Below are 16266 nucleotides of genomic sequence, written 5' to 3'. Positions count from 1 at the left end.
CTGGAGATATCGAACTACCACTGAGATCACATCTTCATTATATCATTATCTCAAAACATCATCTCAAGATTAAATCTTAATTATCTGATTGCGGGTTAATTTTCCTTTTTTTTAGGTTTGCTTTGTTACAGTTTGTTTTGGGCTTTTTCAGAGGTGCTAACGGGTGTGTAATGGATCATGTCATTTTTCTGGACACTCCCTTCTCCAATGACAATTTTGTCTTTCTAACCATTTTCCTTTTCTAACAATGTCCTCCCCTTTACATTATACTGTCTTTGTCTTTGTTGTTTTCCATGTGTAAATAACTTTGTCACACTGGTTTTGAAAGACACCATATAAATCAACACTTCAACTGAAATCATCTGAGATTTTACTGACACCTGAATTTATATTTCCTGTCAGAGCTGGGTTATGGGTCTATTAAAAACGAGCGCCTAAGATGTGTCGTGTGTCTATGTTGGAAATCAAATGTGGTAATCGTTGATCCAAACAGCCACACTGGAAGGGAGAGTAAAAAGCATAGAGAGGAACACAATATTGTTTAAAAATGGGAATAACAACGCCCATTTTCAGACAATCTGTCTGCCATGACGTTAGTATGTTTCACTTGGTTGTAGACGAGAAAATCAACATGATTAACAAATGAAAAAGAGAGCAAGAGGGAGACTCCTTTTTCACTTAACAGCTGGGGAATCACAACGTGTGTTGGTGTGGAAATCAGGTAGTTCTGAAAAGATCATCTTCAACATGTCTTGACAGATTATAAAGCCTGCCTGGTTTAACATTTTGAGGTCTTTGTGTCATATTAGGTGGCACTTCAGCTTCTTTCAACCACATTCATTCCTGAAGATGCTAATTACAAACACTGACATTTAGACGACTTGCACTTGAATTTCATGAACAATTGACTCCTTTCTGCCGTTTAACTTCATGCAACACTTCATTTGTTCAAATCAACTTTTGTATTTCCACTGTGAGAAGCAGAGTACACAGTGTTAACAGGCTAAATTTGTTTTCTTTCAACCTGGCGTATTTTCCATCAGCGTGGATATACGGATCATGAAACTTTGGACTCTCCACCATCGTTGCAAGGATTTGGGGAAAAGAGGAGTCACACATAACTGTATTTCGGATCAAGAGGCACGAGCGCCGTGCAGCTTTACGAAAATGTGATTTGTTTTCCATTTATACATATTAGCTGCCTGGAACAGCAATTTTGCTAATTCCATTAGAGATCTTCATTGCTATTTTGATCAATGGTTGATCTAATCTGCATTTTGATCTGCACATACTGGTTTATTTCCAATATGTTGGAAATTAAATTAACTGAAATCAAGTACATAAAGAATATAAAATTGTAACCTTACCTCTTTACTCTTGCCATTAAATATACATTTCCGAGTCGTTCTCCCCTCTTGCCATGATCTTGAAACAATAGTTGTTGTTTGTAGGTTTTTGGTTCCATATAAAACTACTCAGTCTGTCGTCTGAAGAAAACCTTTCAAATGAAAGACCATTAAACTCGTGTTTTTTGTTTAATGAAAAACATGGTTCCATAAAGGCAGAGCATCAAAACAGAAACGGTGAATTAATCTCCTTCAGCAGATGGAGACTGAGACGAGATGATAAGGCAATGACGTACAGAAACATGGCATTCTGGGATTTGGTGTGCATTACCCTATCGCAGTTGAAGGAAAACTCATTACCACTCTCTTGTAAAAAGGGTTTCTAAGTTGCAATGAAAATGACTTCATTAGTGATAATAAATCATTAACCAATACTAGATCCGTTTTAGGCTATTAATAAAATCAACTTTTGTCTTGTCAAATTGTGAAAAATCCCTTTGACTGGTTTGTGTCCTCCGACATGACACTTGCTTTAATGAACTTGACATTTCAAGCTGTAGATTTGATGGCTTGTTGTACAAAACCATTATTATTGCAACCCAATATCACTTCAAAGCGTAAAACAAACACTCCGGTCCACTACAGCAAAACAGGACATAGCCACGCTTTAACCTGTTTAGGCGTGCCAATTACACGTTTTGAAAGCGTGAAACTGACACCAAAGTAAATGCCATGTGATGTGTGATCATGTGACTGCAACAGAGGCAACCAAATAATTTTTTTGGGCGGTATTAGGAGGGAGGAGGGAGGCTTGGTGGCATTTGTCACCGACTGCTATGCGGGAAAATAATCCAGTGGGTGATAAACTTTTTGTAGAGTTGTTTTTTGTTTCCTAACCCAAACACTTTTTTTTGCCTAACCCCAACCATGTTTTCTTTCCTAACCCCAACCATTTGCTTATTTAGTAACCCCAACCACGTGTTTTAGCATTAAGTTTAATTTCCCTGTAAGTCACATAGTTCTACACATGCAGTAGGTTTAATTTTCGTCCACTACAGGAAAGCGTGTAACTGTTACACCTAGTCAGGCCAAAGCGTGACCGTTGCACGTTTTGCCGTGATACCAGGTTGATTGTTGACATACTAATATAACTGTAGATATAACCACTCCAACAGATTTTTCACTAACTAGGAGAAGGTTTAGGTATTAATAGTCAATAACTTTTGTAGATGAATCAATGATCATTACTTAGTTAAAACTTGTAAATTATTTAAGAGGACTTATCAGAGAGTGGTATCAAATTCTCCTCCTCCATCCCTGCTGAGAAACAGTACGACTGTCAGAAAACACAAGCGAGCTTTGAACAGCACCGGTGTTCAAACATGATGAGCAACATAAGAGTTAAATAAGGTTTTCTACAAAGATACAACATATAAAATTGTTAAATATAGAACTTTAGACTTGAAAATACATGTTATGTATTAGCCCCCTCCCCCCAACAGAAATGGCAGCTTGGCAACTGGTGTGAAATGGGTGCTTGTTGTTTCGGTATGCTTGTTTCATGCTGACTGCATGTAGTTCAAATGTGGCACTGAAAAATGTTGAATCAGATGTAATGCATAATGTAATCTAGTGGAGAGGAGACAGAAATCCTTTCGAAATCTGCAGTTTTTATGATAAAGAGTAAAAACTCTGCATATTGATATAGTCATTATTATTATTATGGTATTTTTTTTTTTTATATTTTATTGATTTTTCACACTAGCATTGTATTTTGAAAAGTAGTGTGAGTGGAAGTGTCACCTGTCCACTGGGAGGAACAAAAATATTTGGATTACTTAAAACATCTGATCCTATGTATGTCTTTATCAAATCAGGTGGTTGGTTAATATTGCGGCTGTTTTCTTCATGCATCATCATCAGTGTCTTGTTCATTGGTGTTCAAGTAATATGTAGAGCTGAATATATATACAAAACAAAAACTGACCATTTTAAGTTTAAATGGACCCCAAATGGCCCAAAAGAGATTTAACATTACATTTTATGATACATTTTGTTGGAAGTAAATAAACTGCCTGTGTAACTGTAGAAACTCTTACATACAGTCACTTTCTGTACAAGTGTATTTCCCTTTTACCTGCCCTCATTTTTAAAGTGTGTCTTTAAGTGGCCTCTAAAAGTGCACAGAGATTTATGTTTTTGTCATAAAAATGCCAGAAAGGATTTTCTGTTACCTTCTCCACCAAACAGATGTTCAGCAAACAAGCCGAACTGTCCCAACAGAAACATCAACAGTTTCATATCTCCTCTTTCAGATACATGTTTTATCATTAACTCATATGCAATTTTATTTTAAGTCACTTACTGTATAATATCACAATGTGTTCAATTTTTTTTTACAAGGATATGATGGTGTGTGTGTGTGTGTGTGTGTGGGTAGGGCATTCTGAAAGTCTCCACCCCTCTAAAAGTGTCTCATCGACGGCTCTGTTCATCTTTGGTCTGTAAAAACAAAACAGAGTTTTGTGCCAAACAAAAGAAATCCACCCAGCAGCGCGCCGTAATCCATTCCTTAAATGTCCTGGATAATATAACAGAGTCACTCTCTTCTAAGAAAGGAAAACTTTAGGCAGCAGTTCCCACAGTTCACCTAAGCATGAAGCACAAAGTGCCAGCGCCTCGCCCTGCGGCTCTGACGGCGGCTGATGGTTGGTCGTCAGCCGCTGCTGCGGCAACAGATGGTCCGCTTAGTGATGATGGGCGATGGACGATGGGAACCAGTCTTTCTCTGGGGAGCGTCTATCCTCAGCGCCGCTGTCAGGAGACCTGGAGGACAGATATAAAACACATTAGGAGAAAATCCCTCACAAACAGTCAGTGTCTGCTGGTCTGAGAGGACAAAGACAGCTGTCAAGAAGACATTCAGATACTGTATTTTCAGAATGTAATCAAACCCTTTCACTTTTTTCACACTTTGTTTTATTTTAAATTTAATATTAATCCAAGATAAAGTGAAAATGCGGTTTTAAACTAAATGTAACATAAGTCAGAACCTGAAATCATTCATCTAGTTTTCAGAGGCATCTCTGTGGTTGTTAACTCTTTTTCAGCTTCTGTTTTGCCCAAAAGTTTCCACCATTGTCATGTTTATAGTTCCATTCATCATAACTAGAAGTGAGAATACACTTCTTCTGTCTCTCCTGTTGGACAGACTTTATGCTACAGTGACTCACTGTACCATCCTGTGGTCCAAAGTGGTATTACAATACAGGTGCTATTTTGGTAAGCATGCTAACTTTGGTCCAATACTGAGACATCTGTGACAAAACGTCTACACTGCTATTTATACACATACTGGGGATAGGTTTAGTGCATTTTTAAGGTTTTACATTATAAACATCTTACAGATTTCCCCTTTAAGGCTCACCTAAGAGGATAAGACTGGTTGATCCATTTATTGAAGGTGAATTCCCATCAATCTACACTCAACAATCTACACATCCTGTTTCTGTTGTTATGCTAATGACTGGACCTTGCCAGCCAGTAGTTTAGACAGACACACACTTGTGTATGTAGGCTCTCATTATTCATACTGCATGTTAGGGGGGAAAAAAACAAGCCATAAAATCCAAGGAACTCTTTGTAGACCTTTACAATAAAATTAAATAATGCAGTCTTACATACAATAATCTGCATCAGATCATTATGCACCACCAAGTGGCTAATATAAACAACAAACAAAAAGTATACATATTAAATGACTCTGAGATTTCTGATTTAAAAACTGTTCAGCTCCGTCCAGCTGGTGTGTGCGAGTGTCAAGGTTTGAGCAACTCTGCTGTGCTTCATTAAAGGAACGAGCCACACATAGACATAGACCGCCGAATTAAAACCCACACAGTCCTCCATCCAATTAAAACAGATGCTCTGGAATCCAAGCTGAACGCGGAGTCACTGACAGCATGGGGAATTTATACAACCACACACGTTGGAGACACAAAGGGAGAAAGTAACAAGAAGAGTAAATGAGGATCTGAAATATTGCCACTACAGAGACTGTAAATGTTCAAGCACAAAGGCCTGCAAAGTTTAAAAGAGCGTTTTAGTCACTTTTAAAAACAAGCTTTTCTGACTAAATAAGTAAAAAAAAAAAATGTTTTAACCCTTATATTCATACCTTGCATTGCTAAAGAACCAGGACTATATCACACACCTTCTAATTAATTAGTTTCATTGTCAATTACACACTCTATTCACTGTTATTCCTCCAACTACTTCCCTTTATTAATTTTCTTCTGGTGTCACAAAGTAAAACATCATGAAAACGATTGTTACCTCCACCAAGAAGGTTACATTTTAGATGCAGTTTGTTTGTTTGATTTTCAGCAGTATAATGGAAAAACAACCAGTTGGAGTTTGGTGATACAAAGGAAGTAACATAATAGGTGATACAAAAACTGGCAAAAGGGTTGACAAAAATGAACGAGATAAGGCAGCTGCAATCAATGACATTTATTCACAGCATAAAAGTAAACAACAACAAAAACCAACTACCTGGGAAGCGATGACGTCAGGGTCTCTAAGGCCAAAACAATGAACAAAACCCCCCATTCTGACTTGAAAAGAAAAGTTCAGCTGGCCTATGTAAATAAACAGAAAAACAATCCTGAGCTCTACCTAGCCACAAAACAGGAGAAAACAGGAAGTACCAAAATAACTGGCAGAGAACCCCTGTAACAAGTTCACCAAAAACAACAGTTCTGTTGTCGATGCACCAGGTACGGCAGTACAGACTCTCAGCGGCAGCAGCAGCAGCGTGCCAGGAGAAAATCAGAAGAGAAAGAGCATCACAGGATCTGGGGTTGATATGCAGCTCCACTGATGAACTGAGGACTCTCAGATGTGGGTGTTTCAGTAGGAAGGGGCGTGGCATACCTGAAACACAAACACCCAGCTCTCTTCTAACAAGAGGCATAATTAAGTCAGGGGGCGTAACAGTAACACATGGGTCATAGAAGAACTCATTTTGGAGTGAATCCGAATCACAGGGTGGATTATTTTGAACGGTCATTAAATTGCAACAGGACAACTGCCCCTACTAAATGTCATACACATGTATGACAGAAACACAAAGAGCGCTGGTGAAAATTGAATGGATTTTTTTGGACTGTTCGCTGGCCAACTGAGGCAGCAGCCAACCGGATTTGTCTCAGTATGCATTACGGCTGGTACACTGCTGTGGAGCATTTGGGGTTTTGTTGGGGGAATTGAAACCGGTACAATTCATGATTGCATCCCTTTTACACTGAATAAATATAGACCTGATCACAAAGAAGCCTGTTTTTGTTAGCTTCCTGTCATAGAAACGTCACGCCGCAGCACCTGGGACAAAAGTTCAAACAATGGCTGTACAACATTCGTCCAATTAGTGGTCCCAAGAGAAGAGACTCTCATATACAGTAAGTGATTGTATGTGTGCCTGTTGTTGTTCAGCTGCTGTGGCCACAGCTGAAGAAAAGGAAGGAGGTGCAACAACTTCTAAAAGCCGAGGGACGCTTTATACATTTTTTGTTTGTCCCGAATCAGAATCACTTCTAAACTCCCTTGAAAGTACTGGAAATCCTCAGTCGTACATCCACATGGAGCCATACACACTGGAATAACCATATCACAATAGCCACGAGTGTGTAACTGATTAGTTATTACTGTGCCGACTTATTTGGGCTAGAACATGAAATAAATCAGTTGACATTAAGAAATATTCGTGAATTTCAAAAACACCCATTTCTGACTTCCAGATATGATTGTAAATTTCTAAAAAGACAAAATGAATCTTTGTTATCGTTAGTTATACACCGTGGAACGGTTATAAATATGGTTCTAATGTATGGTTTAATCTGTTAGTGTTATCTAAGACTGAGGTATGAGAAACACCTGAAGAAGACAATTCTTGATAAACGTTTGGTAATGATTGTATGTGTGAGGTACGTTAAATTGTATGACAAACAACCCGTGATTTTAAGGGTAATTTGTCAAATAAATCTCAGTCATTGCCCAAAACAGTTGGGCACCGAAGCTTTTGTAAAACGTTTGGGAGAAAAAGATGCCTTTGTTGGGCAATATATTTCGCGGGAAATTATTCCACATTCATTGTTTGTGAGTGTTTGTGGCAGCAAGATGTTGTATTTGGGACTGATTTCAAATAAACTACAAAGTGTGTGTTCATGGTGCAGTGCATCAGTGTGGCTCACTGGTTTCGATCTGTTCATGGAATTGTTGACAATAAGGAAGATATAGATTATCACTAGAATTACTGAGTGAGCACTCAACAGTCAAGAATACAGTGTGAATACAGTCTGCTAACTCGACCAGTGTCAGCCAATAACCAGGTCCTTCACTGTGATTGGACGGCTGGTAACAGTGACGAGCGCGATGATAACCTGTTAACCTTCGCTGACAGGAAAAAAGTCACTGAATGTTCAGCGCACAAAATAAACGCTCAGCACCTTGACATGCTGATGGAGTTCATTACAAAATCTTTATAAATATGCTGTACACAGGAAAAAACACTTTGGTGGACAAGGTAGGTAGTTGCAGCGGTCGTCAGGTGTGGGTGCATGCTGATTGGTTAAAATGAACCTGAGGTCAACGCCCAGTAGGATGGAATAACTGCAAACGATTCCCTATGGAGGGGGGCCTGACCCATATTCACAAAATTGTGAAATTAGGACTGGTCCACACCAGGACAGTGTCATACATTAACAGCAAAGGATGTTTAATTTACTCTTCTGCTGAACTGCTTTTGATGCTTAACTGCGCCTCAGTTTGATATTAACTCCACTCTACGTATAGAGTAAATATCTCACATTATGGACATGTCCTCCTGAAGGCTCTGGGATTAAAAACACAAAACTTGGGGACACTTCATTTTTGTCTCCGCTGTGGGGAAGAAGCCTTCCTGTAATTGCTCCAGGTGAAGACTCACTAGAAGAAGACGAAGCAGCAACAGTGGTGGCACCTCTGAGCCGCTCACCTCTGAATTATTCATGTCCGTCCTGTCTGACTGCAGCTGGAATCCTAAAAGAGCCGGAGGAGTCAGACAAGGACGAGCTGGATTACACTGAGGACCATACATCACACTGAAACAGCATCAACACACAGACCGTCCCTAAACTCTCCACTCATAGCTGATTAAACATGGAGGTGAGAGTGTTTGAAACTTTTCAGGTCTGTGTCAGAGTGAACGTGAAACATCTTTACAGGAAGAAGAGCCAACACTGAACACTCTCGCTGCGTATCAAAAATCCAACCCTTCATGATTGCAGGAACAGTGAACCAGTACATGGGGAACTGAAAGATAATGAGGTCTGCCTCGGTGAGTTTACGTTGCTCTTCAGTGATGTCAGCAGACAGTTTCCCTTCCTCCCATGCCAGTTTGGTCTGTTTGCATTTTCATGATGGACATGAGTAGAGAGCAGTTCAACAGGACGGGTTTTGGTTGATGTTTGTGGGGTTGGGTACCTTGAATTCTTCATCTGGGTCAGACTGTCAATGCTGAGTCCTGCTGCAATATTCTGGCCCGTCTGAGGGAAAACATTCAGTACCAAACAACCCAAACTGCTCCACGCACATCACAGTGGTGTGTTCTGCTTGTGTGAGCATATTAATAGTGTGTTCAAACCAAATGCCAAGCGAGCTTCTTCCGCAGAACAATTACATACAAAGTTAATTTAAAGATGCGAATGTCTGCGAATTCCCACCGGGCGACGTGATTGGACGCAAATTTGCATCCGCTCGAGTTGACAATATTTAACTTGACCGGCCGTAGTCGCGCGAATAAGGCAAGGTGAAAAATTGTGTCTGAACACACAGGAAGAACTTGTTTGTTTTTTGTACATCAGACACATAATACGACCAGTAAAGGCACAGTTTCAGATGTCCAAATGGCCATACAAAGGCACGCCATTTTATAACTTTACATGTTACATGTTATCGCAGTGAGACATTTTCTTCAGTGTCAAAAGTAATTCAGTGATGGTTGTCTGTTTCAATAGTTATAGAACAGATAGAGACTCCTAGCAGCTAAAGCAGCATGACTTATCCTGCATGGTGCAGATTCAATGACGTGTAAAGAGATGTGGTGTTTTACATGTCTTTTTAATAGTTAAAAATCAACCATGGATCTGTCTATCCTCGCTCTAATATAAAGCTGCAAACAACCCATCACACAACACTCTGTAAAAACCATTACTCTCCATTCAAGGAGAATATCTTATGGTGTGAACACATGTACGCAGTCCTCAAATATAAAACAACAAACACTGTTTAAATTATAGTCAAGTAAAAAGTGTATTCCTTTAAGTCCTTTTCCTTCACTTCATGCCTTCAGACTACCTCCTGAAGTTCACAGGGAGCTTTTAGTAAAACTGATCCTGAGAGTTTCTACCTGCTCAGACAACAGGGTGAAAAACAAGCGGCTGTACTCTTTCATGTTCTAAAAAGTAAAACAACATACAGAGGATCTATGAATTTGCATTGTGCCTTGTTTACATTCGAAGTAAACAGCTGCCCTTCTCTCCAAGGAGAATTGGATTTCTGTCTGATTGAGCAGACTGTGATTCGCTCCTCTGTCATTTTCTCCCAGTGTGACTGAAAGTAGATGCAAAGTACCTCTGCAGGTCTTCAACCACACGGGAAGCTTCAGCATACCAACACTCAGGGAAACAGGTAAAGTCAGACTCTGCCGATGCAGCGGGCTGCAAATGAGTTCCGGTCTCCGCTGCGACTCTATCACACCTTTGCAATGGCAAATTACAGCCTTACTCCACAAGCTGTAAGCATTGTGTTTAAATGTTAGAAATTAAATGTTGACCACTATCAGTTCCTCCATTTCTATTTTTTAAAAGAGCTGAACAGCAGATTTAACCTCCTTGACTCCCCCAGGAATCACCTGTGGCTCAATGTTTACTGACTCTCTGAACTTCACTTTTAAAGGAGACTCACTGTATTATAAATTCTCCAGTGTTTGTTACATATTTAACTCGAATTACCTCATTTTTCCATTTTAAAGTTATTGAATGAGTACTGACTAAATTTGGAGATGGTTTTTCTGGTGGAAATAATAATAAAAAAAAAAAAATAGCCCAGGGCTTTCGGCATCAAGAGGAGAAATAAGGAAATCAAATTTAAATGATCAGTTTTGATATTTTCAGTTTTTGGCAGACAGAAGATTGATACCCCTCTCATGTCTGTTTGTTACGCCAGATAGCTTAGTTTAGCTCCTTCTTGCCTTCTCCTACTGAAAAAGAGATTTCTATCTCTATTGGTGTTTTACCTTGTTAAATAAAGGCTCAATAAAAAAGACAAAATATATCAAAAAGATCAGAATTGGGGAGAAACTAAATTTACTAACTAACAAATAACATTTCTCTTTAAATCCTGAATATATTTTGGCAAAACAGTACAAACAGTATGAAATTCAAAATGACAGGACGTCATAGGGCGATCTTAGCTTCGGCACGACTAAACTCAGTGATTGCAGCGTTAATTAGTGCCGCTGTGATGAGCCTGGTCATCTTCAAAGACTTCCTGTCTCCCGCTGTCGACTTCACACCAGCAGCTGCGGCCGCAGAGTTTAAACCTGCGCTCTGATTGGTTCTTGCTAAAGCCTGCCGGCCCAATGGGATCAATTACAGGAAGAGGACCAGAACTCAGCACCTGTCACGCATCGCTTTCTCCTTTCCCCAGTGGAAGAGTGGTTTTAATTCACAGCCAGGTGTTTAGGCTGATAACACAGCTCAGGATAAATACAGGAAACAATCAGAGATGCATTGAAAACACAGTAAACTGAGAAGGCGACAAAATGTGATTACAAACTGAAACAGAGTAAGCAGTAAGCATTAAGACTAGGTGGACGCAGTGGTTGACAAAACCACTGGATTAAAAAGTGGAGACCACTCCTGTCCTGGTGTCAAGGATGGGCCACATCTATCATTAAAATGTAATTTTGGGAAAGTTACAAAATTGATGTTTCAGAAAAAAAAGGGGTGGTGTAAAATATTCCAGAGTAGCAAACAAATGGTTTTAATTTCTATTTTTGATAAAACTAATGTGTTATTATTGTACAAGTTTTCCCTTGTGATCTAGCAGCATGTTTGTTATCATCTTAAACTGGACAGTCTCGTCTTTCTAATTATATCAAGCAATCCACAAGCAATATGAGCAAAATGTCTGCTAAAGCTTAGCCGACAATCTGACATAAAATGTTTTACAGCCACACGAACAATATTTATTTTTCCACCAAAAACAAATGTTAATTCAATCAAAATTCCTGGAAATCAGTGGCCTATACCTTCCTGTCATATTCCAGACTGGTGCTACTTCATGTTTTTGAAGGCGATTTATTGTATGGCCTTAGGTGGATTTTTAATATAACAGCATGTCCTTATCCAGAGTGAATCGTTTGGGAATAAGCTTGAAAATTGTTTTAAAGCTATCTCAATAAATGGCCATTGTGTGGTGCAATAGATTCAATGTAAATGATTATGTTAGGAAGCTAACTGTTTCTTTGTCCATATCGCAATAAGAAATATAAAAAGTATATATAAAAAAAGTATATTACACTATTTAGAAATAAAATAATTGTTGTCTTTTTAATGTATTGTGTTCAGAGAGCTATTAGCATGATGCAGATTTAACAGTTAAGAGCACAAAGCTATCCAGATGGCTAAAATGATGAAGCTGCCTGACACTGCCATCACTGAAATAGATTAAACATTGCTGAGCTGCAATTTTTTAGCAACAGATTTATTTCAGTTTCAGTTCGGAATTTTTGGAAAAGTTTAAATTGCATTAATGTTTAATTACTCACTTGCAAACTTTCGCTTTTTGCTGGGAATTTATTTTTTTTTAAATCAAAGACACCATAATAATATAAGCAGCACATTAATTAAATGGAGAACACAAATATAATTAGAGCCAGATGTACTTGTGCACTGTGATAGGACAGTGATATTATAAGCCTATTAACTTATGCATTCACACAGTGTTTTGTTTTTTTGTTTTTTTTGCCAGCTGTACTTCCTGCATTTGGCAGCTGCAACTGTGTTGCTTTGATCCTGGATTATGTGTTCAACTTCTCCATATTTGTCTAACATTATAGTTTGCTTTTCATTTGTACAGTATGCCGCTCTGCTACCAGTACACTTGTCCATGTTTGTCATATGTGATATGGAGCAAACCCCGCTCACTTTTGTGAATGTGTATACACTGTAGCCAGATTGGGAAAACCTGCATTGATTTACAAGTTGATAACAACCTACGTTTGATTGTTTATCAGGATAACGTTTGTTAGTCTTAGTTAAGCCAGATGATGAGTAAAAGATATCCCGGGTACGTTGAGACAATATACAGAAGCCGTTCGGTAATGATGATTTTAATAAAGATGTAAACACAAGCTGGAATAATAATTTATCTCTTTCTAAAGTTAAAAGGAGCCATCAGCAGCCAATGTTAATAGCACAGCATTACTGTCTACAGCTAATTAACACAAGCTTGACTAATTTCAAAATCCACAAAGAAGCAGCAAAAGAAAGATAAAAAAGCTAGATATCATCAGAGACTCTGATGAGAGGAGAAGTTGGAGAAGCCCTTAAAGGAGAAAAACCATTACAAAGAAATTAAATCAGGGACAGAGACTCCAGAAACGAGACCCACCGTGTTGTTAGTTACACATCAGTTTGAATCATATTACTGCTCTACAATGGTGCAAACAGCCTTTAGTAATCAGCCTGTGCTTGTGTGTGTGTGTGTGTGTGTGTGTGTGTGTGTGTGTGTGTGTGTGTGTGTGTGTGTGTGTGTGTGTGTGTGTGTGTGAGTGTTATCTGCTATTTCCCTGATAAACACCACAGCTGGGAGTAAACTGGAAAGCAGGCGGCCTTGTTTCATACATAATTGCCGTATGATGAATTGCAGCTAGTGATGAGAAACAATGAGCTCCGTTTCTATTTATTTCACTTCCAAAGCAAAAACAAGCCAGAAATTGTCTCATTAATATTGCAAAGCTGCAGCTCCTTGAAATATTAAAGAGGACTATAAACCTGTTTTTTAATAATCTGAGAGCCTATAGATATTTAAAATCCTCCTGAGAAAGTACTGTGAAACGCAGAGGTGAGCTTTCAGGTGAAGAAAACTTCCTGCTCCTCCTGGTGTTGGTTGCAGTTTGCAATTAGGGAACTAGACTTGTAGAGCATGTATACCGGGGGTCATAACACCTTACAAAATTATTTATTCATAAACTTGGGACCTCTTCATGCATACAACCGGTACTTGTTTATTTGTCTTTTTATTACATTTTAGTCCTCCATTTTATTTTAAATGTTGTTGATTAGAAATTGTTGCCTTGTGGGTTTTTGAAAACTTCTCCGTAAATAAACGTTATTATCATATTTCAGTAAATATGTAGTGCCTATGCTAGAAGCTCTATTAGGCTGTACTTAGACACAGTGGTGCAATGAGCTACAGTAGATGCCAGAAATAGAAGGCTTACTCACAGTAAATGCTAATATGCTGCTGTTTAGCAGGTATATTGTTGCCAGTGTTCACCATCTTAGTTAATTGTGTTAGCATGCAACACACTAAACTAAACATAAAGCACAGGCGAGGCTGATGGTTATCGTGACTGGACCGTGGACATTTACATCAACTTTCACTGCCTTCTGTCCCACACTTTTTCCAAGGGTTGAAGTAAAAGAGCTGTGTTTCAAATGGCATACTTCCCTGCTTCCACTAACAAATACTCCTCCATGTTAGGACTCTTACTTCTGTAGTGCAGGAATTTTGTAAGAGTAGTGTTGTTTCAAATCGCACATTGCTGTTCTGCACGGACCGGAAATGACCTCAGCATTTATCAGCTGACAAAATATCTACAGCTTCATTCAGAAATGAATGTGTTTTCCTGCTGTTCAACGAAACTGCTTTTATGCAGACAAAAAGTTTATTTCTCTTCAATTTTGTTCACAAATGTGTTAGTGAGCATTTCACCGATGCCAAGATCATCAATCAACCTGACAGGTGTGGCACATGAAAATGCTGATTAAACAGCTTCACTATTGCACAGGTGTGCCTTGGACTGGTCACAATGAAAGATCACTTTTTTATCAACAACAATTATTCATCATGGAAATAGAAAACTTGATCCAATCTGCATATTTTCCGAAATGTAAATGTAATTTTTTTTGGGGGGACAGGGCTGCTTCAAACACCTTGCAGAAGTAATGGAACCTGTATTGTAACTGTACTGGGAACGCAACATTGAAACTACATTGTTTGAATTGTCGTAATCTGTTTTAGGTCTCCAAATAAATAAATTTGCCGCCTGTGACATCTACAACTATTTACCAAAGATACTTTTTCCTGAAACAAGTACGAATTATACAGGTCAAAGGGTCCTACAGAGAGTTTTAGGGTTGGAAATCTTGACATGCACAGTAAAAAGTGCTGTGTTTCCATTAAGAGGAAGTAGGAGTTGCCTTTTTTCACCAGACCATAAATAATTCATAACAGTTGTGCCCTTTAACAACCTCTCCATCCGTCTGTAGAGGGAGACAAGTCCGCATCTAGACTCATTATATATCACTAACTAAATCCTCTACACTTTCTGTACATCCCTGTAAGCCTGTAAACCTCCTCCAGGACAATTGAACGTGATTTGTTCCTCTGATCCAGCTCTCTGAGTTTTAATGAACGTTGACTCCACTCCTCGTGTAAACACAGAAGAGTTTTCATGTCGGTCCGCCCACTCAGCCCAGCGTCTCTGTAATTTAATTTGCCTTCCAGTGAGGCAATCAGATCTGTTGTCCTTCATTAGCAGATGAGTTTGTTTGTGTGAAGCTCTTTAAAAAAATTACATGTTCCATGTCCATGTATTCAGTGCAGAGCCGAAGGCAACGGACGCAACGACGTGCTGCCGTGAAGAAAATGAAGACATGAGGAGAGAGATTGTTGTTGTGCGCCAGAGCCCGGGGAGACGTTCATCAGGAGGAAACTTCTTCTCCCAGCATCCTCAGCTTCCAGTTAGAGTCGGGATCCTGATCCACGTTGTAAAGAAACCGTAAATAACCATCTATTCATGATATCATGTTGTCAGGCATGTTTTGAGGTCTTTATCTTAAATGTTCTTAATGTCTTCATCAAAATATGATTAATAATTCATTGAAAATAATGGTTATACAGTATATTTGTGTATAGTTTACAGGGTTGACTGTTATTTTCATCACATTATTCTTTTAACGGCTGACTGATTAAATTTTCCGCTAAGAGCTCCGGCTTGGGGAGCAGATCCCTCATACTTATTCAAGAAGGAGGTCAGCGCAACACAGCGCAACGTAGCGTCAACTACGTTGCTCCACAGAACAAAACATATTAGTTTCACAATGACATGAGATAAAATTGGGAGATGCCTACATTTGAAATTGGGTTGGAGAAGAAGGACGTCATGTGAAGAAGTAGAAAGAGTGACAGTGGCGAGGAGGTAGGGGGGGTTGGATGCATCAGATAGAGCACTGTCCCCTGGGAGAGCGCTGGTCGAGACTGTGAGAAAGCAAAAATCAGCTTGGATGAATTTTAAGTAACACAAGTTAGTAAACTTAAATCTTACCAAGTACTTTTGGTACCTAAACCTAACTTAACTGTGATCGTGTCACACGATACTCAATTGCAGTCGGCGCAATTGCACCTTTGTTTAGGTATATCGATGCATATATGTTTTTTTTTAATGTATTTTTATGTTTAATATGTCTATTTATGTCTGTTTTTGTACATTGAGGGAGCAAGTCACATCCAGAGTCAAATTCCTTGTACGTGTAAACGTACCTGGCCAAAAAAAGCTGATTCTGATTCTAACTGAAATATTTGTTCCTAA

The 16266-nt window shown here is 38.9% G+C and overlaps 1 protein-coding gene across 1 annotated transcript in view; it reads right to left on the bottom strand.

Annotated features, from left to right (window-relative positions):
* Positions 1-1529: 1529 nt before the first annotated feature.
* The window catches only part of LOC138206574 (chemokine-like protein TAFA-5), a 51043-nt gene continuing 36306 nt past the window's right edge, over positions 1530-16266 (bottom strand). The window contains exon 4 of the mRNA XM_069163373.1: positions 1530-4172. Coding sequence (XP_069019474.1) covers positions 4164-4172 — 9 coding nt within the window. The 3' untranslated portion in view covers positions 1530-4163. The remainder of the gene's footprint in view (positions 4173-16266) is intronic.

The sequence above is a fragment of the Embiotoca jacksoni genome, unplaced genomic scaffold, assembly GCF_022577435.1.
Source record: "Embiotoca jacksoni isolate LCO1_2020_lvr unplaced genomic scaffold, fEmbJac1.0.p SCAF_3, whole genome shotgun sequence".
Classification (NCBI taxonomy): Eukaryota; Metazoa; Chordata; class Actinopteri; family Embiotocidae; genus Embiotoca; species Embiotoca jacksoni.
The sequence above is the reverse complement of the archived record's forward strand: the minus strand, read 5'-3'. Positions and strand labels throughout refer to the sequence as shown.